Source organism: Melopsittacus undulatus, chromosome 2 (assembly GCF_012275295.1).
Source record: "Melopsittacus undulatus isolate bMelUnd1 chromosome 2, bMelUnd1.mat.Z, whole genome shotgun sequence".
In the NCBI taxonomy this organism is placed as follows: Eukaryota; Metazoa; Chordata; class Aves; order Psittaciformes; family Psittaculidae; genus Melopsittacus; species Melopsittacus undulatus.
Window position 1 is genome coordinate 5,985,070 of NC_047528.1, and position 23,237 is coordinate 6,008,306.

Here is a 23,237-nt window from a genome sequence, read left to right on the forward strand (position 1 = left end):
AATCATCACTGATAACTGGATTTTTCTGAAGGAACTTGTTTTCCTTGTAGGAAATTAGACAAAAAGTCTGATTCTTAACAAACAAGCAAGAAAAGAACCTAAGTACTATTTTATTAGCATTGCTTCCCAGTCATTTGTGTTTCTGCCCAGCTTCACCCACCAGACAGGGTTCTGTGGCATTACCAGGTCTTCAGCCAAAGTTTAGAGGTTGTGCTTCAAGATAAATTGAATTCCAGAGAAGAGAATAAGAGGCTTTGGAAATGTAAACCATGGACAAATGTTGCAGGGGGCTGGAACTGTTTAGTCTGTGAAGAAAGGAGACTGAGTAAGGGAGAGATAGGACAAGTCACACAGTATAGAAGAGGCTGTATAGGGAGTGATGGTGGTTTGCTTTCCACATTGACGTCTGGAGGACAGGAAGAAGTTGTCCTGATTTACAACAAGAAAGAAATTATGTATGGAAAAAACCCACTAAAGCCTTCAGGCACTGAAATTAGATGGTGAGGGATCTCGTGAACTTTGTGGGACTGTGCAGTTAAACACTCCTCTATGGGATGGATGACTGGAAGTCTGGGTCCTGCTGCACAGCAGGGAGGTAAACTGCAAACCTAACAGGGCTCCTCCGGGCTCAGTGCATCTGTAGTTCCTGTTTCTCAGTGAATTCAGCTGACACAGCATAACTCCCGCCCCTCAGAGCAATCTGACTTGCAGATCATTCATCCCTCTCCACTGCATCATCTGCAGAAATCAATACTCTGTAACAAGTGACTGCTGTGCAGCTTCCGCTCTTTGATTGCAGCCTTTTGCACCAGCTATTTGGAGCACAAGGACCTGCAGGAACACAACTGCATCTTAACACTGATCAGTGCAGAGCTGCCCATCCTCCTGCCTCTACTCCAGTTTCCCATTTGGATGCCTGCTTTCCCCTTAATATAACTGAACCTGTAATCCTACCTTGTTCTCTGAAATATGCTGTTGTACTTGCATAGCAGTTCTTCTCACAGACTATCTGTTCCATTTCTTGTCTGCTGACAGCGTCAAGGTCTGGAATAGCACCACTTTACAACTAAACTGTTCCTGAATGGGTGTTTTGCAGGACAGCAATCTGTGCAGAGAATTCACCAAGGCTGTGGTTAACTTAGGGACATTGCACTTCTTGTTACAGCAAGGGCAGCTCAGAATGCAGCCTTACCTCTAAATATCGTTCCTTGAAAGAGTCTCTCCATTGGCCCAAGGTTAATCTTCACAGACCATGTGTCAGTCTCCTCTGTGTGCTGATCCCAAAAGCTAAGACCCCAGTAATAAACGTGCCTGGTAATCCCTTAAGTGACCAAAGCCCACTTGTTTTCCCTTGCAGGACAGAAGACGGGTGTATGTGTTGTGCATGATCTCAGGAGCTGTTCTTTTTAACCCTTTTGCTTGTTTGTTGTGAGTGCTCATCACAGGGTGATAGTATTTGTCACCTACGTAATGCCTTATGTTACCTCAAGGTTGCACAGGCCATATGTTGCCTTTTCTTGGTAGTTCTGTTGTGGTTATGAAGTGCCTGAGATGCTGAGAGCTTTCTGGTTTGTACAGGGCCATGTACTGCCTGTTTGTGTTCCCTCTGTGCAATCTGCTACATTAATTTGTGTCTCATGTTGATGTTTATATGTAAATATTTTATGATTCTCATTTGTCTACTAGTTCTCAAGCCTTCTGAAGCATTGCAGCCTACAGCGTGTGTTTTCTCAACCGTCTTAGTGCACTGCTTCTTGTGTCTCTAAGATTTAACTGGTTTACCCCTCCTCTGTGTGTGCAGTGTTGCAAACTGACAGCAGTTATTCCTTTGTGTTTGTTGCCGTGTGTGAAGATTAAGAGAGGTAAATGAGTTAGTGATGGCTTCGGGATCACTCCCTATGCAAGTCACCTGGAAATCTCTTATAAACTATTGCATTCCCCCTGTTCCTCATTGTAATTATTTGAGCTTTCCAAAGCAGAGGATCAAATCAAGACATTTTACAGTTTACAGTTAACAGTGCTTGCTCAGACCTCTGGTTCTTCTGTCAGCAGTCATTTTAACAAAGGTGGGAACTCTCCAGAAGCAAAAGCAGGTTTTGAGGTCCTTTTCTTCTGAAGTAAGCAAAGTTCACTGCGAAGACTCTCTTGCTCTCTTTCCTGATGCTCTGACTGCATATCTCACTTCTATTTTGGCTGCTGTGTTTTTCCTCCCCCATTCTCGATGCCTTTTCCAGCTTTGATGCCCTACATTTTCCTTTTTCTGGTTGTTCAAAAGCTGGGAAGCATCTCCTGAAGTGTCTTGGCATGTTTTTGTATGCCAGGCTTCACAAGTCAGAAAATAATCAAAATCCCTCTTGGGAAAAGGAGCAGATACAATTAGAAAAAGAAACAGAGGAGATGTAAGTAAAACCTCCCCTTTCATCTTATCAACCCCATTGGTTAGACCTTGACTGCTGTTAAACACCTCTCACTGATGAAACAATAACATTTGCTGTTTCAGACAGCATTTTTCCATACTCTTGCACCCCCAAAGTCTTTTTGTTCACAAACCCTGATGCCAGTGGGAGGAAAGAAATGCAAATATGGTCCTAAACTTACCCACAGACTGTTGTAGGCCTATTTCCTGACAGGCAGTGGCTGCCTCATACTGCTCTGTGCTGGGGCAGGGCACTGTAACCAGCTGGCTGTGATTTCTTGCATGTGCAAAGCAGAAGTTTCCTGTTCTTGCTGAGTTTGGAATCAAATTGACTGGTTTTGTCTCCATCTTTAACCTACCTTGCTTCATAGCAGGTGTTCAGTGATGGGATAATATCTCTATGGAAGGCAGCGCCAGCTCTGAGCAGACTCATAAAATCATGGAATCACAGAATGGTTTGGGTTGAAAAGGACATTAAAGCTCATCTAGAATTTCTTAACATCTTGTCTGAATTCCCCCCTCTTTCAGTTTAAAACCATTCCCTCTTGTGCTGTTTGGACAAGCCCTTGTAAAAAGTCTCTCTTCAGCTTCCTTGTCAGCCCCTTTAGGTACTGGGACTCTTGTGGGTGTTCATAGTATAGCAGCTTGTCTGCAAAACCAGTGATTGATCCTGGCCAGTACTGTATATGGGTCCATATATAGTCCAGTCTATATGACTTATGGTTAGAAGGAGCTCTAATGGCTTGGAAATATGTACGAAACAGCATCTGCCTGAATTACTTGTTGCTTCCATCGTCTGTTTCTTTGGTTTGAGTGATCATCATTCAATGTGCTCTGGTTTGAGGAGTTTTGAAAATGGAGCTTCTTGCAGACTGGTTTTGAGTATGTCGTAGCTTTCTCATATAGTTTCAATTCATGCTGTTAGTCAAATCTTTCCAATGTAAGTGTTGAAATTCAGAGCTACTCCTGATTGTCTTCAGATCTCATATATTTACTTCATCTAAAGAATAAATGGTTTGAATTTGGGAGGTATTTAGGAAAACTGTTTCCTGCATCCTACAGCTGTTCCCATAGATGTTATGTTGGGTGACCTGCCATGGGCGGGCATGGCTGTGTCATCATCTGTCCCATATGAAGGCACAGAGCATATCAAAGACTTTTTCATCAACTCATCAGTGTTGAATGCTTCAGTAAGTGTAGTTAGATGAACTCAATTGGCAAGTAAGTGAAGTCCAGAATATATGAAGTCTAGAATATATGTGAGTTTTGTAGGACTGTATCTTCTGGGTTTTGTCAAAGGCATCTTTCAAAGCCAATAGGATCAGCTGAAAAATAGTGTCATAACATGCAAAGAAACAGGAAGGAAAACCAAAGCTGTGTCCAGCAGACCTCATGGGGCACAGCTGACACTGACTTTTCTGTGGTCTTTTGTTAGCAGACAAAGGACCTACTCAGGATCCACATGGAGGCCCAAAACTTGGGATGTTGCATCATGTGTATTCAGTGGATTTGTGGTCCTGCTTGCATTTGATTTTGGTATCATCTGCACTAAAGAATAGTGGTACCAGAGAACAAAGATTTTTTGGTTGTATTTGTATATTCATTACCTGTCAGTAAGGTACAGGACTTGTTTTGGCTGCTAAGAATTAACCCTTTACTCTCTTGGATGCTGTACTCCCATGCACAGAGTGATTCAGTCCTTCATGACAATCACCAGTCCTCCATTCTTCTCAATGAGAAGGATATATGGGAATTCAGCTGCATAAACTTTGGTTTCATTTGGGTGACAGGGAATATGGTTCTTATTTGATTATTGTGCTGCAGTCCAGGCAGTCAGTTCTTGCAGCCAAATGTTATTTAAGCTTTGTAGCTGTCAAACGGCCCCAAAAGGGAAAGTACTGGATGTTCTCATCTGCTTTGGCTATAACTGGAAATTGAAGATGGTTATTATTTTGCAAAGAGTACTTAGTATTCTTTAGACATAGTATATTATTGTATTATTGAATGCTTCTGTTTGATTGGTGTGCAGACACATGGGCAGGGTTATGCCCCATCATGCTAAATACTGTACAAATCCATATGAAGGTCCAGTCCCAAGTGATTTATAACCAGTAAAGCTCATCAAAAAGGCTGAAAGTTGCTTTTTTGAAAGCCTGACCTAGTGCCAAAATGACTGGAGATTTGAATAGTCTCCATAAGCCCCTTGGCTTTTCAGGGATGCTCCAGTTACAAAGCCCCTCTCCCTGACATGCTAAAACATTTTTGGTCAAGATATGTTTCTAGTTCACATCAGAACATCAATTCACATCTAGTTCACATCAGAACATCAATTTCAACACAAGCAGGGCAGTGTGGGGGTCACTGGATCTCCCACCCCATGCAACCTATCAAATGTTATTTGGAAAACTGGATACACTGCTACCGAGTGTGATTGTGTGGGAAAAAGCTACAAGTCCATGCAAGAGCTTAGGAAGGGAGTAAAAATGAATTTATCCTATTAAAGCTAGAGAGGAAAATTAGGCATGAAGATAATTACTTGATCTGGGATTTAGCCAGGATTTAGAGTTAACAATAGAATTGTGCCCCGTTGCTGGTTGCTCAGCTTGTAGAGTTTTGGACTGTTCTGGGGTCAGCTGGTAGTAGGCTTTTTTCATCTTGATGAGTTGAAAGATGATTTAAGTGAATAGAACAACTTTGTTCATAACCCCAAAGGATGCTGCTTTTTGTAGCTGTTTTTTAAAGTAAGAACCATACACTTTAGGGAAGGAATGATTTATGTCAGTATGCTTCAGCAAGTGGTTAAGAAAGAGGGAGTGGTAGGGTGTCTGGTGTGGAATAAGCATTCAAATCCCATTTTCCTTGTTTCTCAGGCAGTCCACTTCTTTAAAATGTCCTCAGTAATTTGCAGTGCTTTTCTACTACTCTTTGCTGCATCTCTTTAATATAACTAATGTACTCATTGAATATGCCTGTCTGTACTAGGGGAAAGGTGAATGCTTGATTCCAACCCACAGAATCATACCTTAGATTCCTAGAATGGTTTGGGTTGAAAGGGACTTTAAAGCTCATCCAGTTCAACCCCTGCCACGGACAGGGACACCTTCCACTGGAGAAGCTTGCTCCAAGCCCTATCCACCTTGGCTTTGAACACTGTCAGTGATGGGGCAGCCACAGCTTCTTTGGACACCCTGTGCCAGTGCCTTGGCACTCTCACAGGGAAAAATGTCTTCCTTATATCCAATCTAAATCTACAGTTTTCCAGTTTAAATCCATGCTTTATGTTATTAACAACTTATTTTATTGAGGGCAACCAGAACTCTCAGTATATAGATGAAGGCAGATGTGTCACGAGTAGGTCAGACACAGTCATGAAGCCAGTGAGAGGTACAATGTGATTATTGTTTTCAAGGCAAAAGAAGCTGAGCTCATGTTAGAATTAGTTCTCTGTTCCTAACCCTTTGTTGGGAATATCCTAACCATATCCCACTTGGACCCAGAAGTTTGTTTTGAGGCTGTGCTTTTGATTTGCGTGACCCATGGTGGGAACCCACCTGTGATGTGACCTGGCCTTTAAAAGAGCTGATCTGTCTCTGTAGATCACAAGTGGGCTCTAAGTGCAGTACTGGCTTTAGCTGAAAACAAGGGGATTGCCAAACCCTTCCTTGTCCCAGGGACAGCTCGCATAGAAAGAAGGGGTTCCTCTTGGAGACACCCTCGAGGTGGGATTACATCAGAGAACTATGAGCTCCTTCATTGTGTAAATGTCTGCACTGATATAAAATGCTCCATTATCTTCATAAACAAGTGATATATACATGTATTTTTATGTAGCTGTGAGCATATATGTACATTTAAATACCTTTTTATTCATGCTTTTCATTTCTCTCATAAGATGCTTGTGACCAGCTAGAATTTTTGTGAGGAGAAAGAAAAGAAATTGCATCTTCTAAGATGTTAATAATGTTAACAATTTTTCTCTTCATCAGGGATTGCAGTGATAGGACAAGGGGTGATGGGTTCAGCTTAAACAGGGGAGGTTCAGGTTAGATATAAAGAAGTTCCTTATTGTGAGGGTGCTGAGGCACTGGGATGGATTACCCAAAGAAGTGACAAATGCTGCATCCCTGACAGTGTTCAAGGCCAGGTTGGACAGAGCCTTGGGTGACATGGTCTAGGGTGAGGTGTCCCTGCCCATGGCAGGGAGGTTGGAACTGGATGCTCTTAAGGTTCTTTCCAACCCAAACCATTCTATGATTCTATGCTTCTGTGTTTAAATATTTCTTCTTTTTAATGTAGGAATGTTATCAACTTACAGAATACAAGTCTCTGCCGGTTGTGAACTCATCTGTCACATCACAAGGCCCACACTACAGGGACTGTGTTGAAGAGCTTTGAATGAACAAAGACAATTTTCATATGATGAGGAAGTTTTCTTTAGGTTATTTAGAGAACGATAAGAGCAGTCTGCTTTGCCTTTCCAAGCCCTTGTACAGTACTTTATTGAGTTTAATCTAACTAAACAGTCGGAAACTCTACTGGTAATGAAGCTTGTATAGATATCTCAGTGTCACATATATATGTGTGTGGACATTTCTGTGAGCTAGCTAGGATGCGGAGAAGAGAAGTTGAAGCCTGATTCTCCATTTTCCTCTATTTTCTTATATGGAAGATGGTGATGGTTAGATTTTGTACAATTTTATATGCCACTCATGCTCTTGGCAAATCACTGCACACAGATAATAGCAACAGGAAAAGCAGAGCTCTGTTTCTCTGGATTCTTACAGAAAGGCTGGATTGCTACATCTGAGCCAACATGTGAATGGAAGTCTGTTGTCAAAGTCTCATTTTTACCAGAGAGGTAGATAGCAATTTTATGTATTGAGGGAACAGAAAAAAAAACAATCCTGCTCTTGGACACCTGCCTTTAGATACACATCTGCTATTCAGAGAACAGAGAACTGACTGCTGCAGATGCCAAGCAAACACTTTTATGTCTTCTTTGTATATGTTTTAAGGCCAGTTCTCCTTTATGGGTATCCATAATGGTTATTGTCTGTAAATTTGAAGCTTCTGCAAGTTGTAATTTGATCCAAACCCCATAGCTTCCAGCTGGTTTTGAGTGAATAGAAGTTGAACACTTGTTGTAGATGCCATTCAGAAGATCATTTTTCCTTTGCAGGGAGATCTCTGACATGCAGTAATCTTCTGGTTTGCTGTTGGGTTCATGTCTTTGTTTTGCCTATGTTGCTCATGGTGTACAGCTAACGATAGGATTCAACATCTGTTCTAAAAGTTCCTTACATGTGTGAAGTGTGCCTTTAGAAATGTAAAGTTAATATTTGAGCATTTGAATACTTTCCAGGGCAAATAAAAGACTTTTTATGTACTTGCTTGTTTTTAGATACTGACCGAGCTTTGGTGCTGCTGGAAGAATACTGCAAAAAACTGAGGAAGCCAGAGGAGCAACAACTGAAAAAAGCCATCAGAAAGGTGATGGGCATCTTTAAGAGCAGCTTGTTTCAGGCACTTCTAGGTAGGTACTAATACTAAATGTATGCTCTTGAAGGCCAGAGCTAGGACAGACCTAGTAACTTTCTTATTGGTCACTGTTCATGTTTGCAATGGAACAGCATGTTGAGATGATCCATGTCCTCTGTGGGGAAACTCACTGTCCGATGTTTAAAAGGCATTTTCTTATTTACAATGAGAAAAAGAATAACAAAAACCTCATGCAAGTTCAGGCATCGAGTGGTAATTCCTAAACCTTGCTGCATTCCTTTGTTTAATGGAAGTTACGGAACCAGAGTAGGATATCGCTCTTTATGCAGAGTTGAAGATGAAGCCATCTCCATACAGGTAAATGGCCAATGATTCATTGATTTCACTGGCACCAAGTAGCATCTCAAATCTTTGTGTCTTTTGCATTATGGTTTTGTGAAAAGTGTCAGCCAAAGAACCTTGGAAATGAGGCAAGAGAAATGGTTACAGTGGAACTTTGATGGAATGTTCCCATTCATGCAGTGTTCAAAATAGACTTGTTGGCCTGTTGCTCAGTCTTTCTTCCATTTACTTTAAGGTCTCCATTTCACCTGGTAAATGGTGGTATTTGTCAAAATCAAGCACGTGGTGTTTTGGAGCTTTGTATAAAATAACCTCCCTAAGTTATTACATATGATGTTTGCAAGATCATTAACATACGTGGTTGCTGTAGCATCCATGTTTTTCCTTGTGTCATGCCTATGCTGCCAGTCATGGGAAGGGGTGACACTAACTGTGCATCACCCTTGCTCTACCTCCCTCTGCCCTCTTACTCACATTGCATTGGCCTCTCATTGTTTTATTCCTTCACAACTGTGCATTTTGTGCAGAACTAGTCAGAAGGGCACATTAACACAAATGATGTTTGTGGAAGCACACATACCTTCAAGTTGTGGTGGTTTGAAGCCAGAGTAGATTGTGCTCATTGCAGACCTGTAATCAGTAGCAGTTAGGGAAAAAGTTGATTATATATCATCAAAGTAGAAGCATGTCAGTACTGCACTATTGGTGTGAAGGCAGTGGAGGTCTAGGAAGAGTTTCAGTAATTTCTATAGCATTTATGAAAAATATATGATATCAGTCTCTAACATTTCCTGCAAATGGAATTAATTCATGTCAATGCTATTTTACTTGTCATTTCTCTTGGCTTCTTTAAAGTGATCAGCTTGATTTTATGAATCCTATATAATTTTTAGTTTCTGTGTATTCTTTACAAAAGGAAATAGATTCACAATTGAATGGTAGTTACCAAATAGTCATAGATTTGAACTAAAGAGTCAAAAAGAGATGGGACATTTCAATGTTATCTGTGGATATAGAAGTATGTGCTGAAGAAATACACAGAAGTGTTTTTAGCTGTACATTTACTTCTCCAGTAATTTGAAGTAATTCTTCAAAGTGTTCTAACAACATGTGTACTCTGTGTGTGCCTATGTTGCTGATGTATTACATATGTCTGAAAAGAAAAAGTGATTATAGCTGCATTAAAGTTGAATCCAAAGTATATATGAAATCTTTTGATGGCCAAATTAACAGATTGAGCGTGGTGCTATGGATGTTAGATAGCATTTTAATTTGTAGGCCTTTGGGTGTTTTTTCCTTGTCGTTAAATGCTTCTTTTTATATGAGATTTGGGAATTGCAAGATGTGTTCAAAGTCTTTTGGTTTGCTATTTGGTTGGTCTAGATTATGGAATAATACAAAAGAGTGACCTCTCTCCAGTATTTTAAGTGTCATAGATGGTGTTATTACCCAATCAATAATGAAGTTCTTGCATAATCAGTATTTAAAAAAACCCCACTTCCATGACATCTGTTTTAGCTTCCCGTCATAGTTTCTTCCATACACCTATAAATCAGACCACACAAAGAAATAGCTAAGGCAGATCTTCCGATCTCCTTTGAAGTTCTGTACTGCTAATGTTCCTTTGTCTTTTATATTCACAGAATGTCTAATGGTATTGAAAATGACCATTTTTGAGTGCCTAATCTTAATGAGACTTAATTTTCAGAGTCTGAGTGCTCATTGCGTTCCAAAACTCAGTCTCTACAGCCATTGAACCTTGGTCTTGTCCAGAGGGGAATTGGCCTTTTGAATATTTAGGCTATAACTACTGATGAAGAGCTTGATTTTTGTACAGAATCATTATCCTGGATGCAGAAGTGCACATTCCAACCAGGTATAAAGTTAGCATAACTTTATGTGTCAAATTCAATTTTTGTAGGTCCTACAATTTCAGTACAATTAGATTCCTTTACAAATAAATTCAGCTGTTGAAGCCATCCCTCTCCCTTACCTGTGTGTTCCATTCTCATTAACTTCCAAAATGCCTTAAAAATCAGTAGGATGCCTCAAATTGAGTGTAGTAGAACAGATAAAGTTAAGACTAATTATAATTAGAGGCATTTTTCAGATCTAGTGTTGTCTAGTTCCTTTCGTTCTCCAGTTTATGTTTGTGGGATTTGATTCAACCAGTCATCTTTGAACTTGGGCTCTCAATGTGCGTGTGTGATTGTTTTATCTTCAATGTGTTTCATAGATATTAACTGTTAAATGTTGAATAGGGGAGTGACATGAGAAAAACCAGGATTCAGTATTTTTCATGTGTATATTGTACACATGCAAGAAGTGACTACAAATATGGAAGTAAAAATTCTGTATGTGATTTACAGAAGGATTATTGAAGGATTGCCCTTTTACATTTTATTTCAGGTTCAAAAGCATCTCCTCCTCCCTCCAGGCTGCTCTTGTTACTGGACTTCTTTCTAGAGTCTCTGTGTTTAGTTACAGCTGAGTTAGTGGCTGAGAGGCACATCTTCAAAGCGCTGCGTGGAGCTGCAGTCTCTGGAGTCCCATTTACACTCCAGTGGCCCAAACACAATGCTTTGAAAATCCAGCCCTAAGAGAAGGGAGGAGGAGAAACTCTTCAGAAGGAGTGTGCAAGGGGAAGAACACATATTTAGATATTTGCCTTACCCTTAAGTTAATTCCAGATTGTTTTCAGCAACAGGATTGTACCAATCCTGTGTACAGTGAGGAGTTACAGTGCTGTTGTTATGCGCTTATAAGGATTTTTGGGTTTCCATATTAAAATCATGGGGTCCTCTCAAATTGTAGCACATATGAACCCTTATGTTTTAAAACCCTTTAAGGAAGAGGAAATGAAACTTGTGGAAATCCAAATGCCTCATTTGTTGGGGTTGTTTCATAATGGTGTATCTTGGAGGCATCGTGCAGAGATAGAAAAGGAAAACCATGAAAGAGAGTAATAATAGTCACCCGCATATGTCCAAGCGACCAAACATTTGTTCTGTATGAAACTTAACTGGTTTTTAGAATGCAATACATAGTTTAGTACAATTTATTTCTGAAACCCTCTGCTTTATAGTTGCTGAGCCTTCATTTCATTAAGAAAAGTGCATGATTGTGCAGCTTAGGAGACCATTCTGCAGAATGAGAATGGATGAAAGAGGTTTATGTCAGGGTTGCTTTTTGGGTTTTTTTTTGTAGATACATCTCTATAAAGCATCATTTTGTTTCTAGCAGGAATTAAAGTACCACAAATAGCTGTAATCATCTTATGCAGCATTAGGTGAAAACTAATCCCAATAGGTTTTCCTAAAATTCGGATAAACCCAATCTGCACTGGATGACGTATTTCCTGAGGCCTCTGAAACCATGTCTTATGGGGGTTTTTTAACTCATGCTTTTGTAACTTTACTTCAATTTTAAAATGTCATTTTTCAACTAAAATCTGCATCACCTCCTTTTTCTTTTCATGGTATTGTACCATTTCTGCAAGATAATGTGGCTGTTATAAAACCTTCTGTCTTTAAAACTGCTGTAGGAAACATTTACTGTAAGGATTACTGAATTTACCAGTCATCTGTGCCACAGTCTGTATTTAAAGACTTACTTAGGATATAATTTTGTGTTTCCAGAAGGAGTTTTTAGACTCTTTACTTCATTCAGCTCACTTTTAAATAAGCCCTGTTATAACAATCCATTTTAAAAGAGTGATGATGTCTTTTAAACCAAGTCAAAAAGGAAGACAGATCATTCTTCTGCAAGCACATATTACTTTTGTATTAGAACCTCATATAAATTAAGCGGCAGCATAACTCTGTAGTGTTATAGTAGTATCCAAATGTCCAGGGATCTAGTTATGTCTTGAAAACCTCCGTGTGCTATAGGACAGATAGAGTATGTAAGTGGGACCAAAAGTATAGCCATTAAGGAGAGCCAAAGCAAGTCGCCTTTTGCTTTAATTATTTTAATATGTTCCTAGCTATTAAAAATTAACATAGCATTAACAAATGAAAACAATTAGTATGTTAAGTATGAAGCAAATCTTATGGATTTGTCCTAGTTTGATTGACTTTGGTGCCTACAAAGCTGTGAGTTGAGACTGAAAATCCCCTTGCACTTAGGGCAAGGAAAGTTTAGATATGAAAGAAACTGGAAGGGAACCTGTCATCGAAGTAATGATAAGGTGCTGAAACATGGCCCTGTCACAAAAGGGAAATGCTAAGAATGAAGAATGGAAAGATTTTGATAGTCATAGCCATGCATGAATAATGATATCTGTATCTTTAATGCTGAGAGGAATAATTATACTGTTGACCATACAGAGAGAAGAAGGATGTAGAGGCAGTAAATGGAAAGACAAGGAATTTGTTTAGGCATTTTGTGTTTAAAGAGAAACTCTTTAAATAGTGACAGAAAGCAATTTGGGAGTAGAGACAAGGAGGTGGGTCAGGAGGGGGGAATAGATGTGGGAACAGCAGGATAAATGGTGAGACAAGCAGGAGACCCGCAACACAATCCTGGGATGGAGATGGAGTCTGCACCAAAGTAGGTGTTGAACAAGTATAGATGTCAGAGGAAACATCAGGATCATGCAACATCTCCAAAATCCAGTGCTAGTCATACATGGTAGTGCTGCCATTCAGTGTTGAAAAGCATTTGAGATTTTCACAAAAGGCACAGAAATCATCTATAGAATACCTCAGGTTGTCATTGTTTGCTTCTATGATATAAGGAACATTGCAGTCACGTTTTCAGGCTTTCCTCCACAACCATTAAGACCTCTTTTGTACTTTTTCCTTCGAGCATATGTAGGAGTTGACATCCATGGCACCATAGAAAACCAGGTGATGCCAGATTTCACAAGGCTTCTGATAAAGCTGCCAGGGTTGAGGACATCAACATAGGGAATATGATTGACCTGTCTGGGGTGATGGTGGTCCTTGCTAGTACCAGTCTCCCAGTCCCCAGGAGGAAACATGCTTAGTCTGTGTCAGTGTTTCAGGGACCAAAAGGATATTAAATGGATTGCTATACTGGGAAACTTCATAGAATCATAGAATCAGCTAGGTTGGAAAAGGCGTTTAAGATCAAGTCCAGCCATTACCCCAGGACTGCCTAAAGCCAGCACTAACCATGTCACTAAAAGGGCCTCATCTACATGGTTTGTGAACACTTTGAGGGACAGTGACTGCAGCCCTGCCCTGGGCAGCCTGTTCCAATGCCTGAGCACCCTCTTGGTGAAGTATTTGTCCCGAATCTCCAATCTAAATAATCCTCGTGCAGTTTGAGGCTGTTTCCTCGTGTTCCATCACTTGTTACTTGGAAGAATAGACCAACCCCACCTCACTTCATCCTCCTGTCAGGCAGTTGTAGTGATAAGGTCACCGCTGAGCCTGCTCTTCTGCAGACTGAACCCCCCAGGTCCCTCAGCCATTCCTCATCACTCTTGTGCTCCAGGCCCTGCATCACCTCTGTTGCCCTTCCCTGGCCCCGCTCCAGCACCTCAATGTCTCTCTTGTAGTGAGGGGCCCAGAACTGAACACAGGATTCGAGCTGCAGCCTCACCAGTGCCCAGCACAGGGGGACAATCACTGCCCTGGCACTGCTAACTATGTTATTTCTGCTCCAAGTCAGAATGCTCTTGGCTTCTTGGCTGCCTGGGCACAAGCTGCTCATGTTCAGCATCCATCAGTCAGCACCCGCAGGTCCTTTTCCATGGGCAGCTTTCCAGCCACTCTACCCCAACCCTGTAGAATTAGGCAATAGGGAATTTTCAATAGGAAAAGCAATTTTCAATGGGAAAGCAGAGCCGGATGTTATCTATTCATACTTGCCAAGCTTGTGCTCTCTTGGTAGACATTTTTAGCCTGCTTATGTGTTCAGTGTGCTTAGCTATTTACAGTGCTTCTAAATGTAAGGTCACTGATCTCATATGTCATTGTTCTCTAGACTTAATCTCAGTGAGCTGGTTTCTGGTCATGTCAGGCTATTTCTCCTCCTGCAACAACACTAAATTCCTTGGGAATTAGTCCCATGCAACCAAGCCTGTGTCCAGCCCTAAGGCATTAGGCAGTCCTCTCACTGAGTGCATGAGTCCAGCATCCACGAGGTCAAGGGAAAACTCCCATTGGATTTGTTTGGATCGTGTGTTGGAGTGATTCTTCCAGAGATTTATATTCAGACTTACCCTGACTGAGAAATGAAGATTCTACTATCGCTGTATCTAACAATATTGAAACCCTCCTTGTTACAGATGTCGAGGAGCAAAAGCAATGTGCAGAAGCCCATCAGTGCTCTGTCACAGTTGAGAGGTGCTCAAATGACGTCTCTGACAATGGGGAAGCCTGTTATTACTCCACGCAGAGTCCTACTTTCCCAAACTGGCATCTTTCTTTGTTGCCGCATAAATTAGAGCAGAGCTGGAATTTGAATTCAAGGGCAGCTTTTGTTTTGCCTGAAGACAGCTGCAGCTGCTTTTATTCTTGAAGTCAAATTCTCTTAGTAAGCAAATCTGTGCTTTCAAAAGAGCTAAAGGTAGCAGCGTTGGATCTTTGGGGTGGTTTGAAGATGTGTGGCTGTTATTTCTTATGAGCTGGGGGCTGTTTTTCAGGTATCTTAAGGAACAAACCATCATGGTTCTTCAGTAAGAGTTTGGTCACACAGAATGGACCATTTATTCCCCCCTCCGAAAAAAGGCAGATCTAATATAAGTGGTTTCCAGTGGATTTTGGTCCACTGTTGTTTTGGTTCAATGGCAGTGCAATTTCCCCTTCAATATCATCATTCACAGCTACAGGTTGGGCAGAGAAGAGATTCAGAGCAGCCCTGCAGAGAAGGACTTGGGGGTGTTGGTCAATGAGGAAATGAACATGAGCTGGCTGCAGTGTGTGCTTACAGCCCAGAAAGCCAATTGTATCCTGGGCTGCATCAAAAGGAGCATGACCAGCAGGTCAAAGGAGGTGATCCTGCCCCTCTACTCTGCTCTCGTGAGACCTCACTTGGAGTATTGTGTGCAGTTCTGGTGTCCTCAACATAAACAGGACATGGAACTGTTGGAACAAGTCCAGAGGAGGCCACGAGGATGATCAGGGGACTGGAGCACCTCCTGTGTGAAGACAGGCTGAGAAAGTTGTGGCTGTTCAGCCTGGAGAAGAGAAGGCTGCATGGAGACCTCATAGCAGCCTTCCAGTATCTGAAGGGGGCCTACAGGGATGCTGGGGAGGGACTCTTCATTAGGGACTGAAGTGACAGAACAAGAGATGATGGGTTCAAACTTAAACAAGAGACGTTCAGGTTAGATAGAAAGAAGAAATTCTTTACTGTGAGGGTGCTGAGGCACTGGAATGGGTTGCCCAGGGAAGTTGTAAATGCTCCATCCCTGGTGGTGTTCAAGGCCAAATTGGAGAGAGCCTTGGGTGATATGGGTTAGCATGAGGTGTCCCTGCCCATGGCAGGGGGGTTGGAACTGAATGATCTTAAGGTCCTTTCCAACCCTAACTATTCTATGATTCTATGATTCTGTGATCTCTGGCTCTTCTAACTCTTCCCACAATGGTACCTGCAGATCCTTTGGAGGAGGTGTGAGGCTCCTTCACTTCTATCAAGTTGCATTGACATAGGGTAGACAGTTCAAAGTTAGCGAGTTAGAGCTGGAACACACTCATTGTACATGCAGGAAAAAGGCATCACATTACTCTAGGGAAACCAGGCTGAAGATATCCATGGGGGGGGGGGGGGGGGGGGAATTTCACTGAGGTCTCAAATATTACCCAGTCTTTTTTAGTTGTGTCTGTGACAGAGGAGCTGAAATACTTCTGTATGTCCAAAAATCTCAGGACTGCTTTTTCCTTTGGGACTTTCTGGATGTTACAGTGATGCCTGACTGGTTAGAGATGAGGAGCAAATTGAGCCAGGGCATGGTGCTCCCTGGTCTTGATGGCCAGCTTGGAGATGTGAGTAGTTCACCCAAAACAAAAGTAATTTGGTTATGTTCCACCTTGAGAGAAGGGGAGTTTGTGAAGATGTGGGAATCTCGTGTGGGTGCCCCAGATTTGTTCTTGGTTTAAAGGATTTAAATACGAAAAGGTTGTGAATTACTGAAAAAGACCTCAACCTAAAAGCAAAGCTCTCTTACATTTGTTGGAATGCATACCTCTTTACATACCTCTTGCATTTGTGGGAATATTGATTGGGATCTCATCCTTGCTGTTCACCTCTCCCTTAAGGAATTGTTGGATATGAATGCTGATGGACTCTGAAAAACTCAGAGTCCTAGCCCAGGTATTTGGATTGATTCTCAGTCTATCCCTATACAAGAAGAAACCGATTACAGCACTGATACAACCTAGGTAATACATAATCACTTGTAATCCTAATGCAACCCTCTGCTCGCGTTTTGCTGCCTTTTAACCAATGAATGCCAGCATTTACATCTCAGACAAGGAATTCAGAAGCTCTGTGGACTTTCCTCAATCGAAATGCAAAAGCTGTGCCCTGGAAATAAACCATTATTAAGATGAGTTTTTAATATGAGCAATGTGACAGTTGTTGAGCTTGTTCGTTTTCAATACCCAGCAATGAATAAAAGCCAGTTTTTGTTCCTGTAGTGTTTTGGGGTTTTTTAAGTGTGTCTTGGCCATATGGATTCCATGTATAATTAGAATTGATATAATGCAGTTGCAGCAGCTGTTGCTGTGTGGCTGCTGTCCCAGTGTGAAGCTTTTCTTTCTCTTTGCATTAAATAGGGATAGCCTTTTATTATTGGTTTGTGATGAGCACTAGATAATAATTATTAAAAGATGCATTTAGATAATCTGGTTTCATTTTGAATAATGTATTCTTCTTTTCCAAGCTGAGGGAATATAAAAGAACAATGGGATAGATGATTTTTTTTGGCGTTAAATAAAGGGTGGATTTATAGCCTGCTAATGTAGCTTGTACATCTATTAATAAAATGGAAGAAAATAATCTGGAGCAAGCTGTTCCATCACTAATCCCAGTGTTTATTTTTGTCTCTAAAATAGCAGAACTGTTCTGCCTCCCCAATGTTTTGGTCTGCGGAGTCATTTCAGGCTAGACTGTGATGATGATTTTTGTTTAGTGAATATAAGGTTTTAAGAAACTGCAGCTTTTGAATTGCATTGAAGAGTGTTATACCTGATGGTTTTCAAAGCTGCTATCAATGGGCTGAACTGGTTGCTTCATGCCCTGTGGAACCTCAGGACTCTTTCTCATAACCCTGTTCTTCCAGTGTTGTGGGAGTCAGTGAAAGACACTGATTTAAGTGATTTAAGTGCAATTGGGATTGAGCACTGAATAGTAAAATGCATGAAAGTAAACTACTTAATCCTACATCTACATATATGTATATATTTGTGTATATATTTATATATTAATAATTCTAATACTTGTGTAATTAAAGTACATATAATATCAGGTAACCATGGATAGCATATTTATCACAAATTTCTGTAGTTTGCTCAGGTATGAATCTGTGCTTTGGATCTCCCTTGCATATTAAAATATGTCTTGACAAGAAACACCACAGACTGCTTTTTGTTCCCATTATGTGTTTATTCTGTTGTGTGGTCCATTCTCTGCGGCTGTGTTTGGGCTGTCACCCTGATCTGCCACTGAGATACGAGCTCTTTCTAAAGCAGGCTGAATTTATGTCTTTCATTTGCTTCTTCCCGTCTCCATTTTGTCATCATAGTTGTGTGGTTTTGAATTTCTGCTGATGAAGACACTTTTATTGCATGAAATCCCAGGTGTTAGAAAATAGCTTTTATAATAGCAATTATCATTATTTTGTGTTACACAGAAATGATCTGGTATTTCAAAACAATGTGAAAAGAAGAGAATAGGTCTGTGCTCAGAGGTAGGGCAGTGCTATAACTTGAGTAACTTCTGTGAACTGAGTTACATTCCTGTGCATACCTACAGTGTGATACTTATTTGACCTCAAACCGTTTCCCTTCAAAAACCCTTCTACACTCAGTGTGCAGCCCATGAGCGAGTATTTAATCCATTGCTTTCCCTTTGTTATTTACTGTGTGATGAGGTGATTGTAGTTCTGTGCCACAGAGATGGTCTAGAAGCCCTAAGAAATCTAGAATCCCTTGTTTTTGAGGCCTGATTGGAGACATTGGAGACATCACCACATACATCACTTTAATGTCTGACTACAGCTCCAGCTACAACAAGGAGTATCACTATTCCAGCAGGACTGTCCCAGGGTCTCATTTTGGGCACTTAAAACATGAAGATCTGATAGGTGATCATTTGGAAAAACGCAGCATATGTGACTGTAGGAGTCAGAGGTAATTCCTGGGGTGGCATTTAATGCTCTTAAGCTAAAGAACCTTCAAGAAATCTTCTTATAGTTCCCAGCCTTTCAGTTCCTGAGCTAAATGATGCAAAGGTTGCTCAGCTTCCTAAAACAGGCCTATTCGGTGTACTGAATAAAGTGCCAGAGGAGGGGGAAAAATGGTATGTGACCATATACTTAAACTGTGACTAACTTTGGGAGTGACCTTTACAACCTCATCAGTGTTTTGAAGTTAATTTTACTTATAATGGTTTCCCAGATTTTAAGGATAAAAAGGAGTTTCTCATTTCAAATTCCATTGTGATGGTATTGATAACACACACTTTACAGTGAGGTGAATACTGTCCAATGCTTCACACAAACCTTCACCAGCCTAAAGGAGATGCTGACCCACCAAAGGTACTATTTCCTTTGTCTTCAATCTGATTTTTGTCCTAATGTCACAATAGTTAGATGCTTTAACTGAATTAGATGGTTTTCTTTTGCAAAACAAGTGGTTTGAAGTCACATTTCTTGGAGGTACTTGGGTTTGGGTCACCATAATTTTTGATGCACTACTGATAATGGAAATGTCAAAGCAGATGGTCTTTGTGCATCTTTGTTTGGAGGACTCACTTCCAGATCCTGGCTCTACCGCTGCCTTGCTGCACGCCCTGGGCTGGTCCTCTACTTCCATCATGCAGGGGATGTATGGCTCAAGAGTGTCCTTGTTGCTTTCTCCCATCAAACTTGTGGGTTTATATATGTATATTTGCATAAAAAATTAATATATTCACAGTATTATGTATATATATACACACGCATGTATATACACGTAGATGATATAATTACATATTTTAACCTATGTAGATATATTCATACATATGAATGCTTATTTACATCAGGGAATTTGTCAGGTGATTCAGTGTCCTCCCAGAATCCAAGTACCTGCTGGTAGTAGGAGGAATTGTGTCTGGCAGCATCTTTCAAAACAGGTAGATAGCAGGAGAAATCCAACCTAATCACAGTGAGAGAGAGGGATTGATGCAGGATTGCATTGTGTACTGCATATACTCTCCCAAGTCTTGCTTTTTCGTTCTTGAATTAGTTTTAATCTCTAACGTTAATCTGTGATATTGAAATGTAACTTTATTCTTATTCTTCTTCAACCTCTAAAACCAAAAGACTTTTTATACTCGTTGTTTCACACCCAGCCTGCCCTCTGAGGACTTACCATTGAGTTTTGGTGTGGTGGACTCTATTTCTTATGTTTGTTTAGTTGTTTTTTTCATTATAAGGAAGTAATTTATATTTTAAGTTTTATTAAATTCAGTTTGGAAGAAAATAAATATATTTGGAAAAAAAGTAACTTTGATCTCTTTAGTCAAACCCCTTCTCTAAGTAAAGTTTAGAGTGACATCTTGTGGTAACATTGATTTCCCGTATACATATCTGTTGGCATTACTTTATTTTGTCCACACTAAGATTTTTGTTTCAGGATGCTTTGGATTGCTTAGCAGAAGTACATTCTGATCTATGAGTATCACTAGGGCTTCTGTGGGATCAGGGACAATGTTTCATTGTGGTGTAAGGGTCCTGCAGATATGCTTTATTTTTGGTTCATGAAGTTTATCCTGTGAATCCCTGTGAATTCCCAGTGTTTTGAACTCCAAGATGTTTTCATGCTCTTCCAGCCATTGAATATCTTTTGGAGTTGCTTAAAGAGTTTGAACTGGCCATGATGGCAAAGCAAGCAGGAGACCATCATCTGCTTGCACGATTCATTAGCTGTCCAAAGATTTTCTTAGGTTTAGGTAAGGACAAGTATGGCCAGCTAGCGTGGCGGATTTGTCAACACAGAAATGCACAAGCCCATTTGAGATCAGTGCTGCAGTAGTACTCACTCTCTCCCTGTGGATCAGCCTCCAAGGTACTAGGTAGTGTAAATGCACCAACACCAAACCTTATCCCAATGCCTAGCATGGGATCATGAAATCACAGAATGGTTTGTGTTGGAAGGGACCTTAAAGCTCATTCAGTTCCAGCCCCTGCCATGGTCAGGGACACCCTCCACTAGAGCAGGTTGCCCCAAGCCCTGTCCAACCTGGCCTTGAGCACTGCCAGGGATGGGGCAGCCACAGCTTCTCTGGGCAATCTGTACCAGTGAACAGCACACTCAGAGTAATGCGAGACTACAGTTTTGTGCAGTATATCTAAAGGAAATACCAAACTTTTCAATGCAAATTGGGGATATAGAATGGTTTTGTGCTCAGAAGCCTAAGGAGTTTGGGAAGACATCCAAGATTTGTTTTCTGTCATGGAAAGCTCTCTGCAGAAATGTGGGAGTAGTGACCCTACAAATGAATTATTGTCAGGACAAGCAAAGAACTGCCTGGTACAGTGTCCCTAAAATTAGCCATATGAAGGTTAGGTCCCATTCCTCAACACTGAAGAGAAGGATGCTAATATTCTACTAGGTCAAGTTTTAACTATATGTAATGATGTTCAATGTTATCATCTTACAGGTTGAATACTTGGCTGCAGAATTAATTATCCAGTAAAAGACACTTGGCCTTGCTAAGAAATAAATTCGTCTTATGGGGATGGTTTAATTAATGCATATTAAATGGAATGCTCCTCTACCACTGCCCCATGGTGTGTCACTCATAGTATGCAGCCCCAGGCCTGCTGTCACATGTTTTGAATATGGGAGAGCTGATTCCCAGGATTCTGTGTTTGTGTAATCCAGGTTTTTGTTGGAGGTATTTTGGACATACTGAGAGCGCCAGTGCTGGACTAATGATTCATGGCATATTCTGGCAATGTTAAGGATTTTTAGCTTTGTGGTGAAGCGCACAAGGACCCAAGAATCCCATCTCGATCCCAAAAAGGGCCATCTGGTGACCTCATTTATTAATGTAATGGAAAAATAAAGATGTGATGGTTTCAATTAAGATAAATGTTTGGCTTGCCTGCCAAAATTGTTTCTGGTTAATAAGCAAGTACAAGTTAAGCTGTTACTATAATCTGGTATTGAGACTGGAACACCTGATGTGGATTTGGTGTAAAACCAAGCAGATGCTTTGGATAGCCTGTCGGAATGGGCTGGCTGGTTAAATTTCTTAAACACAGTTCAGGAAAAGCCTGTAAAAATGGTATTTGAAGTACAGAATTGTATTTAAATGACATATATACAGGTATAACTGGAGATTTCCTTGGCAAAATGCTTCTACTCATTCCAACAGAGGCTATTGAAATAGTAAAGTGATTAGTAGATATAGTTATGTACCAAGCTTAGGCCGATCTTGTTGAAACACCCTGTCTTTTGGCTGCATGAAGAAGCGATGGTGATGATATTTCACAGTAAAAGAAAGCTGTCTGCTCTTTCTGTTTGGTTTCTGCTGCACTGTTGCAGTTTTTGAATGGCTGCTTGACACGTTCTGTCTTGTCATGAATCTGAATCTTTTCTAATAGTTTCCATCTGCTCAAGAAAGAACTTGAAGAGAAGAGAAGGCTGCATGGAGACCTCATAGCAGCCTTCCAGTATCTGAAGGGGGCCTACAGGGATGCTGGGGAGGGACTCTTCATTAGGGACTGTAGTGATAGGACAAGGGGTAATGGAGTTAAACTCAAACGGGAAGTTTAGATTGGATATAAGCAATAAGTTCTTTACTGTTAGGGTGGTGAGGTACTGGAATGGGTTGCCCAGGGAGGTTGTGAATGCTCCGTCCCTGGTGGTGTTCAAGGCCAGGTTGGACAGAGCCTTGGGTGATATGGTTTAGTGTGAGGTGTCCCTGCCCACGGCAGGGGGGTTGGAACTGGATGATCTGAAGGTCCTTTCCAACCCTAACTGTTCTATGGTTCTATGATTCTAAATTAGTCTTCCTGCTAAGACAGCTAGATATTCATTACATGATACACTGTGAGGCTGTAAAGGGGTTTCCCCATAATGCAGGCCATGAGGCTGCGGTGATGTTGCGCAAACCATGGTTTTCCCCCAGGCTGTGACTTCCAAGTTGTGAGTTCCCTGCACTGGCAGGAGATGTCCCCACTGATGGAACCACCATGAGAAATGGGGCAGAAACCCTGAGCCAGCTGATGACCATTGCTCAGTGTGCTACTCCACACTGGGTGGGATGTGTTGAAAGTAAGGTCTCACCAGTTAGGCAGTGTTTGGATGCATGGACTGGCTGTTTGAGGGCTTAATTATTGAATCCTCTGAAATCTAACCGCTATTCATATCCTCTTCAAGCAGTATTAAAACTAAATATTATTGTGCTGTGATCACTTAAGTCCCCTGGATTATTTTGTCAGCATAAAAGCAAGATTCTATCAATTCTGGCCCAGATTCTGTACCAGTGTTCCCCTGTCTGCAGCTCAGATGTGACAGGCTGCCTGCAAGATCCTCCAACATTAACATCCACAGCAGATTTAAATGAAGGGGAACAAAATCACCCAGGGAGTTTGGGAGCCATTGCTTTAAGTAATTGCTTTCTGCCTATGTAAATCCCTCTGGGGTTTCTTTCGGATTAGGTATGCCTTGCTGCTTCTCTAAAACTCTTATTTAATATTAATGTGTGTTGTTAAGCAGCTGCTGCATCCCTCTCAAGAGTGGAAAGCAGGAGTGCATTTCAGTGGCAAACAAAGTGATACTTAAATCCATCCCTT

The 23,237-nt window shown here is 41.0% G+C and overlaps 1 protein-coding gene across 4 annotated transcripts in view; it reads left to right on the top strand.

Annotated features, from left to right (window-relative positions):
* Nucleotides 1–23,237, top strand: part of LOC115945608 (disks large homolog 1-like) — a 61,568-nt gene that overhangs the window by 9,812 nt on the left and 28,519 nt on the right. For all 4 annotated transcript variants that reach the window (XM_034072957.1, XM_034072958.1, XM_034072951.1 and 1 more), the window contains exon 3: nucleotides 7,818–7,949. In XM_034072957.1, coding sequence (XP_033928848.1) covers nucleotides 7,818–7,949 — 132 coding nt within the window. The remainder of the gene's footprint in view (nucleotides 1–7,817; nucleotides 7,950–23,237) is intronic.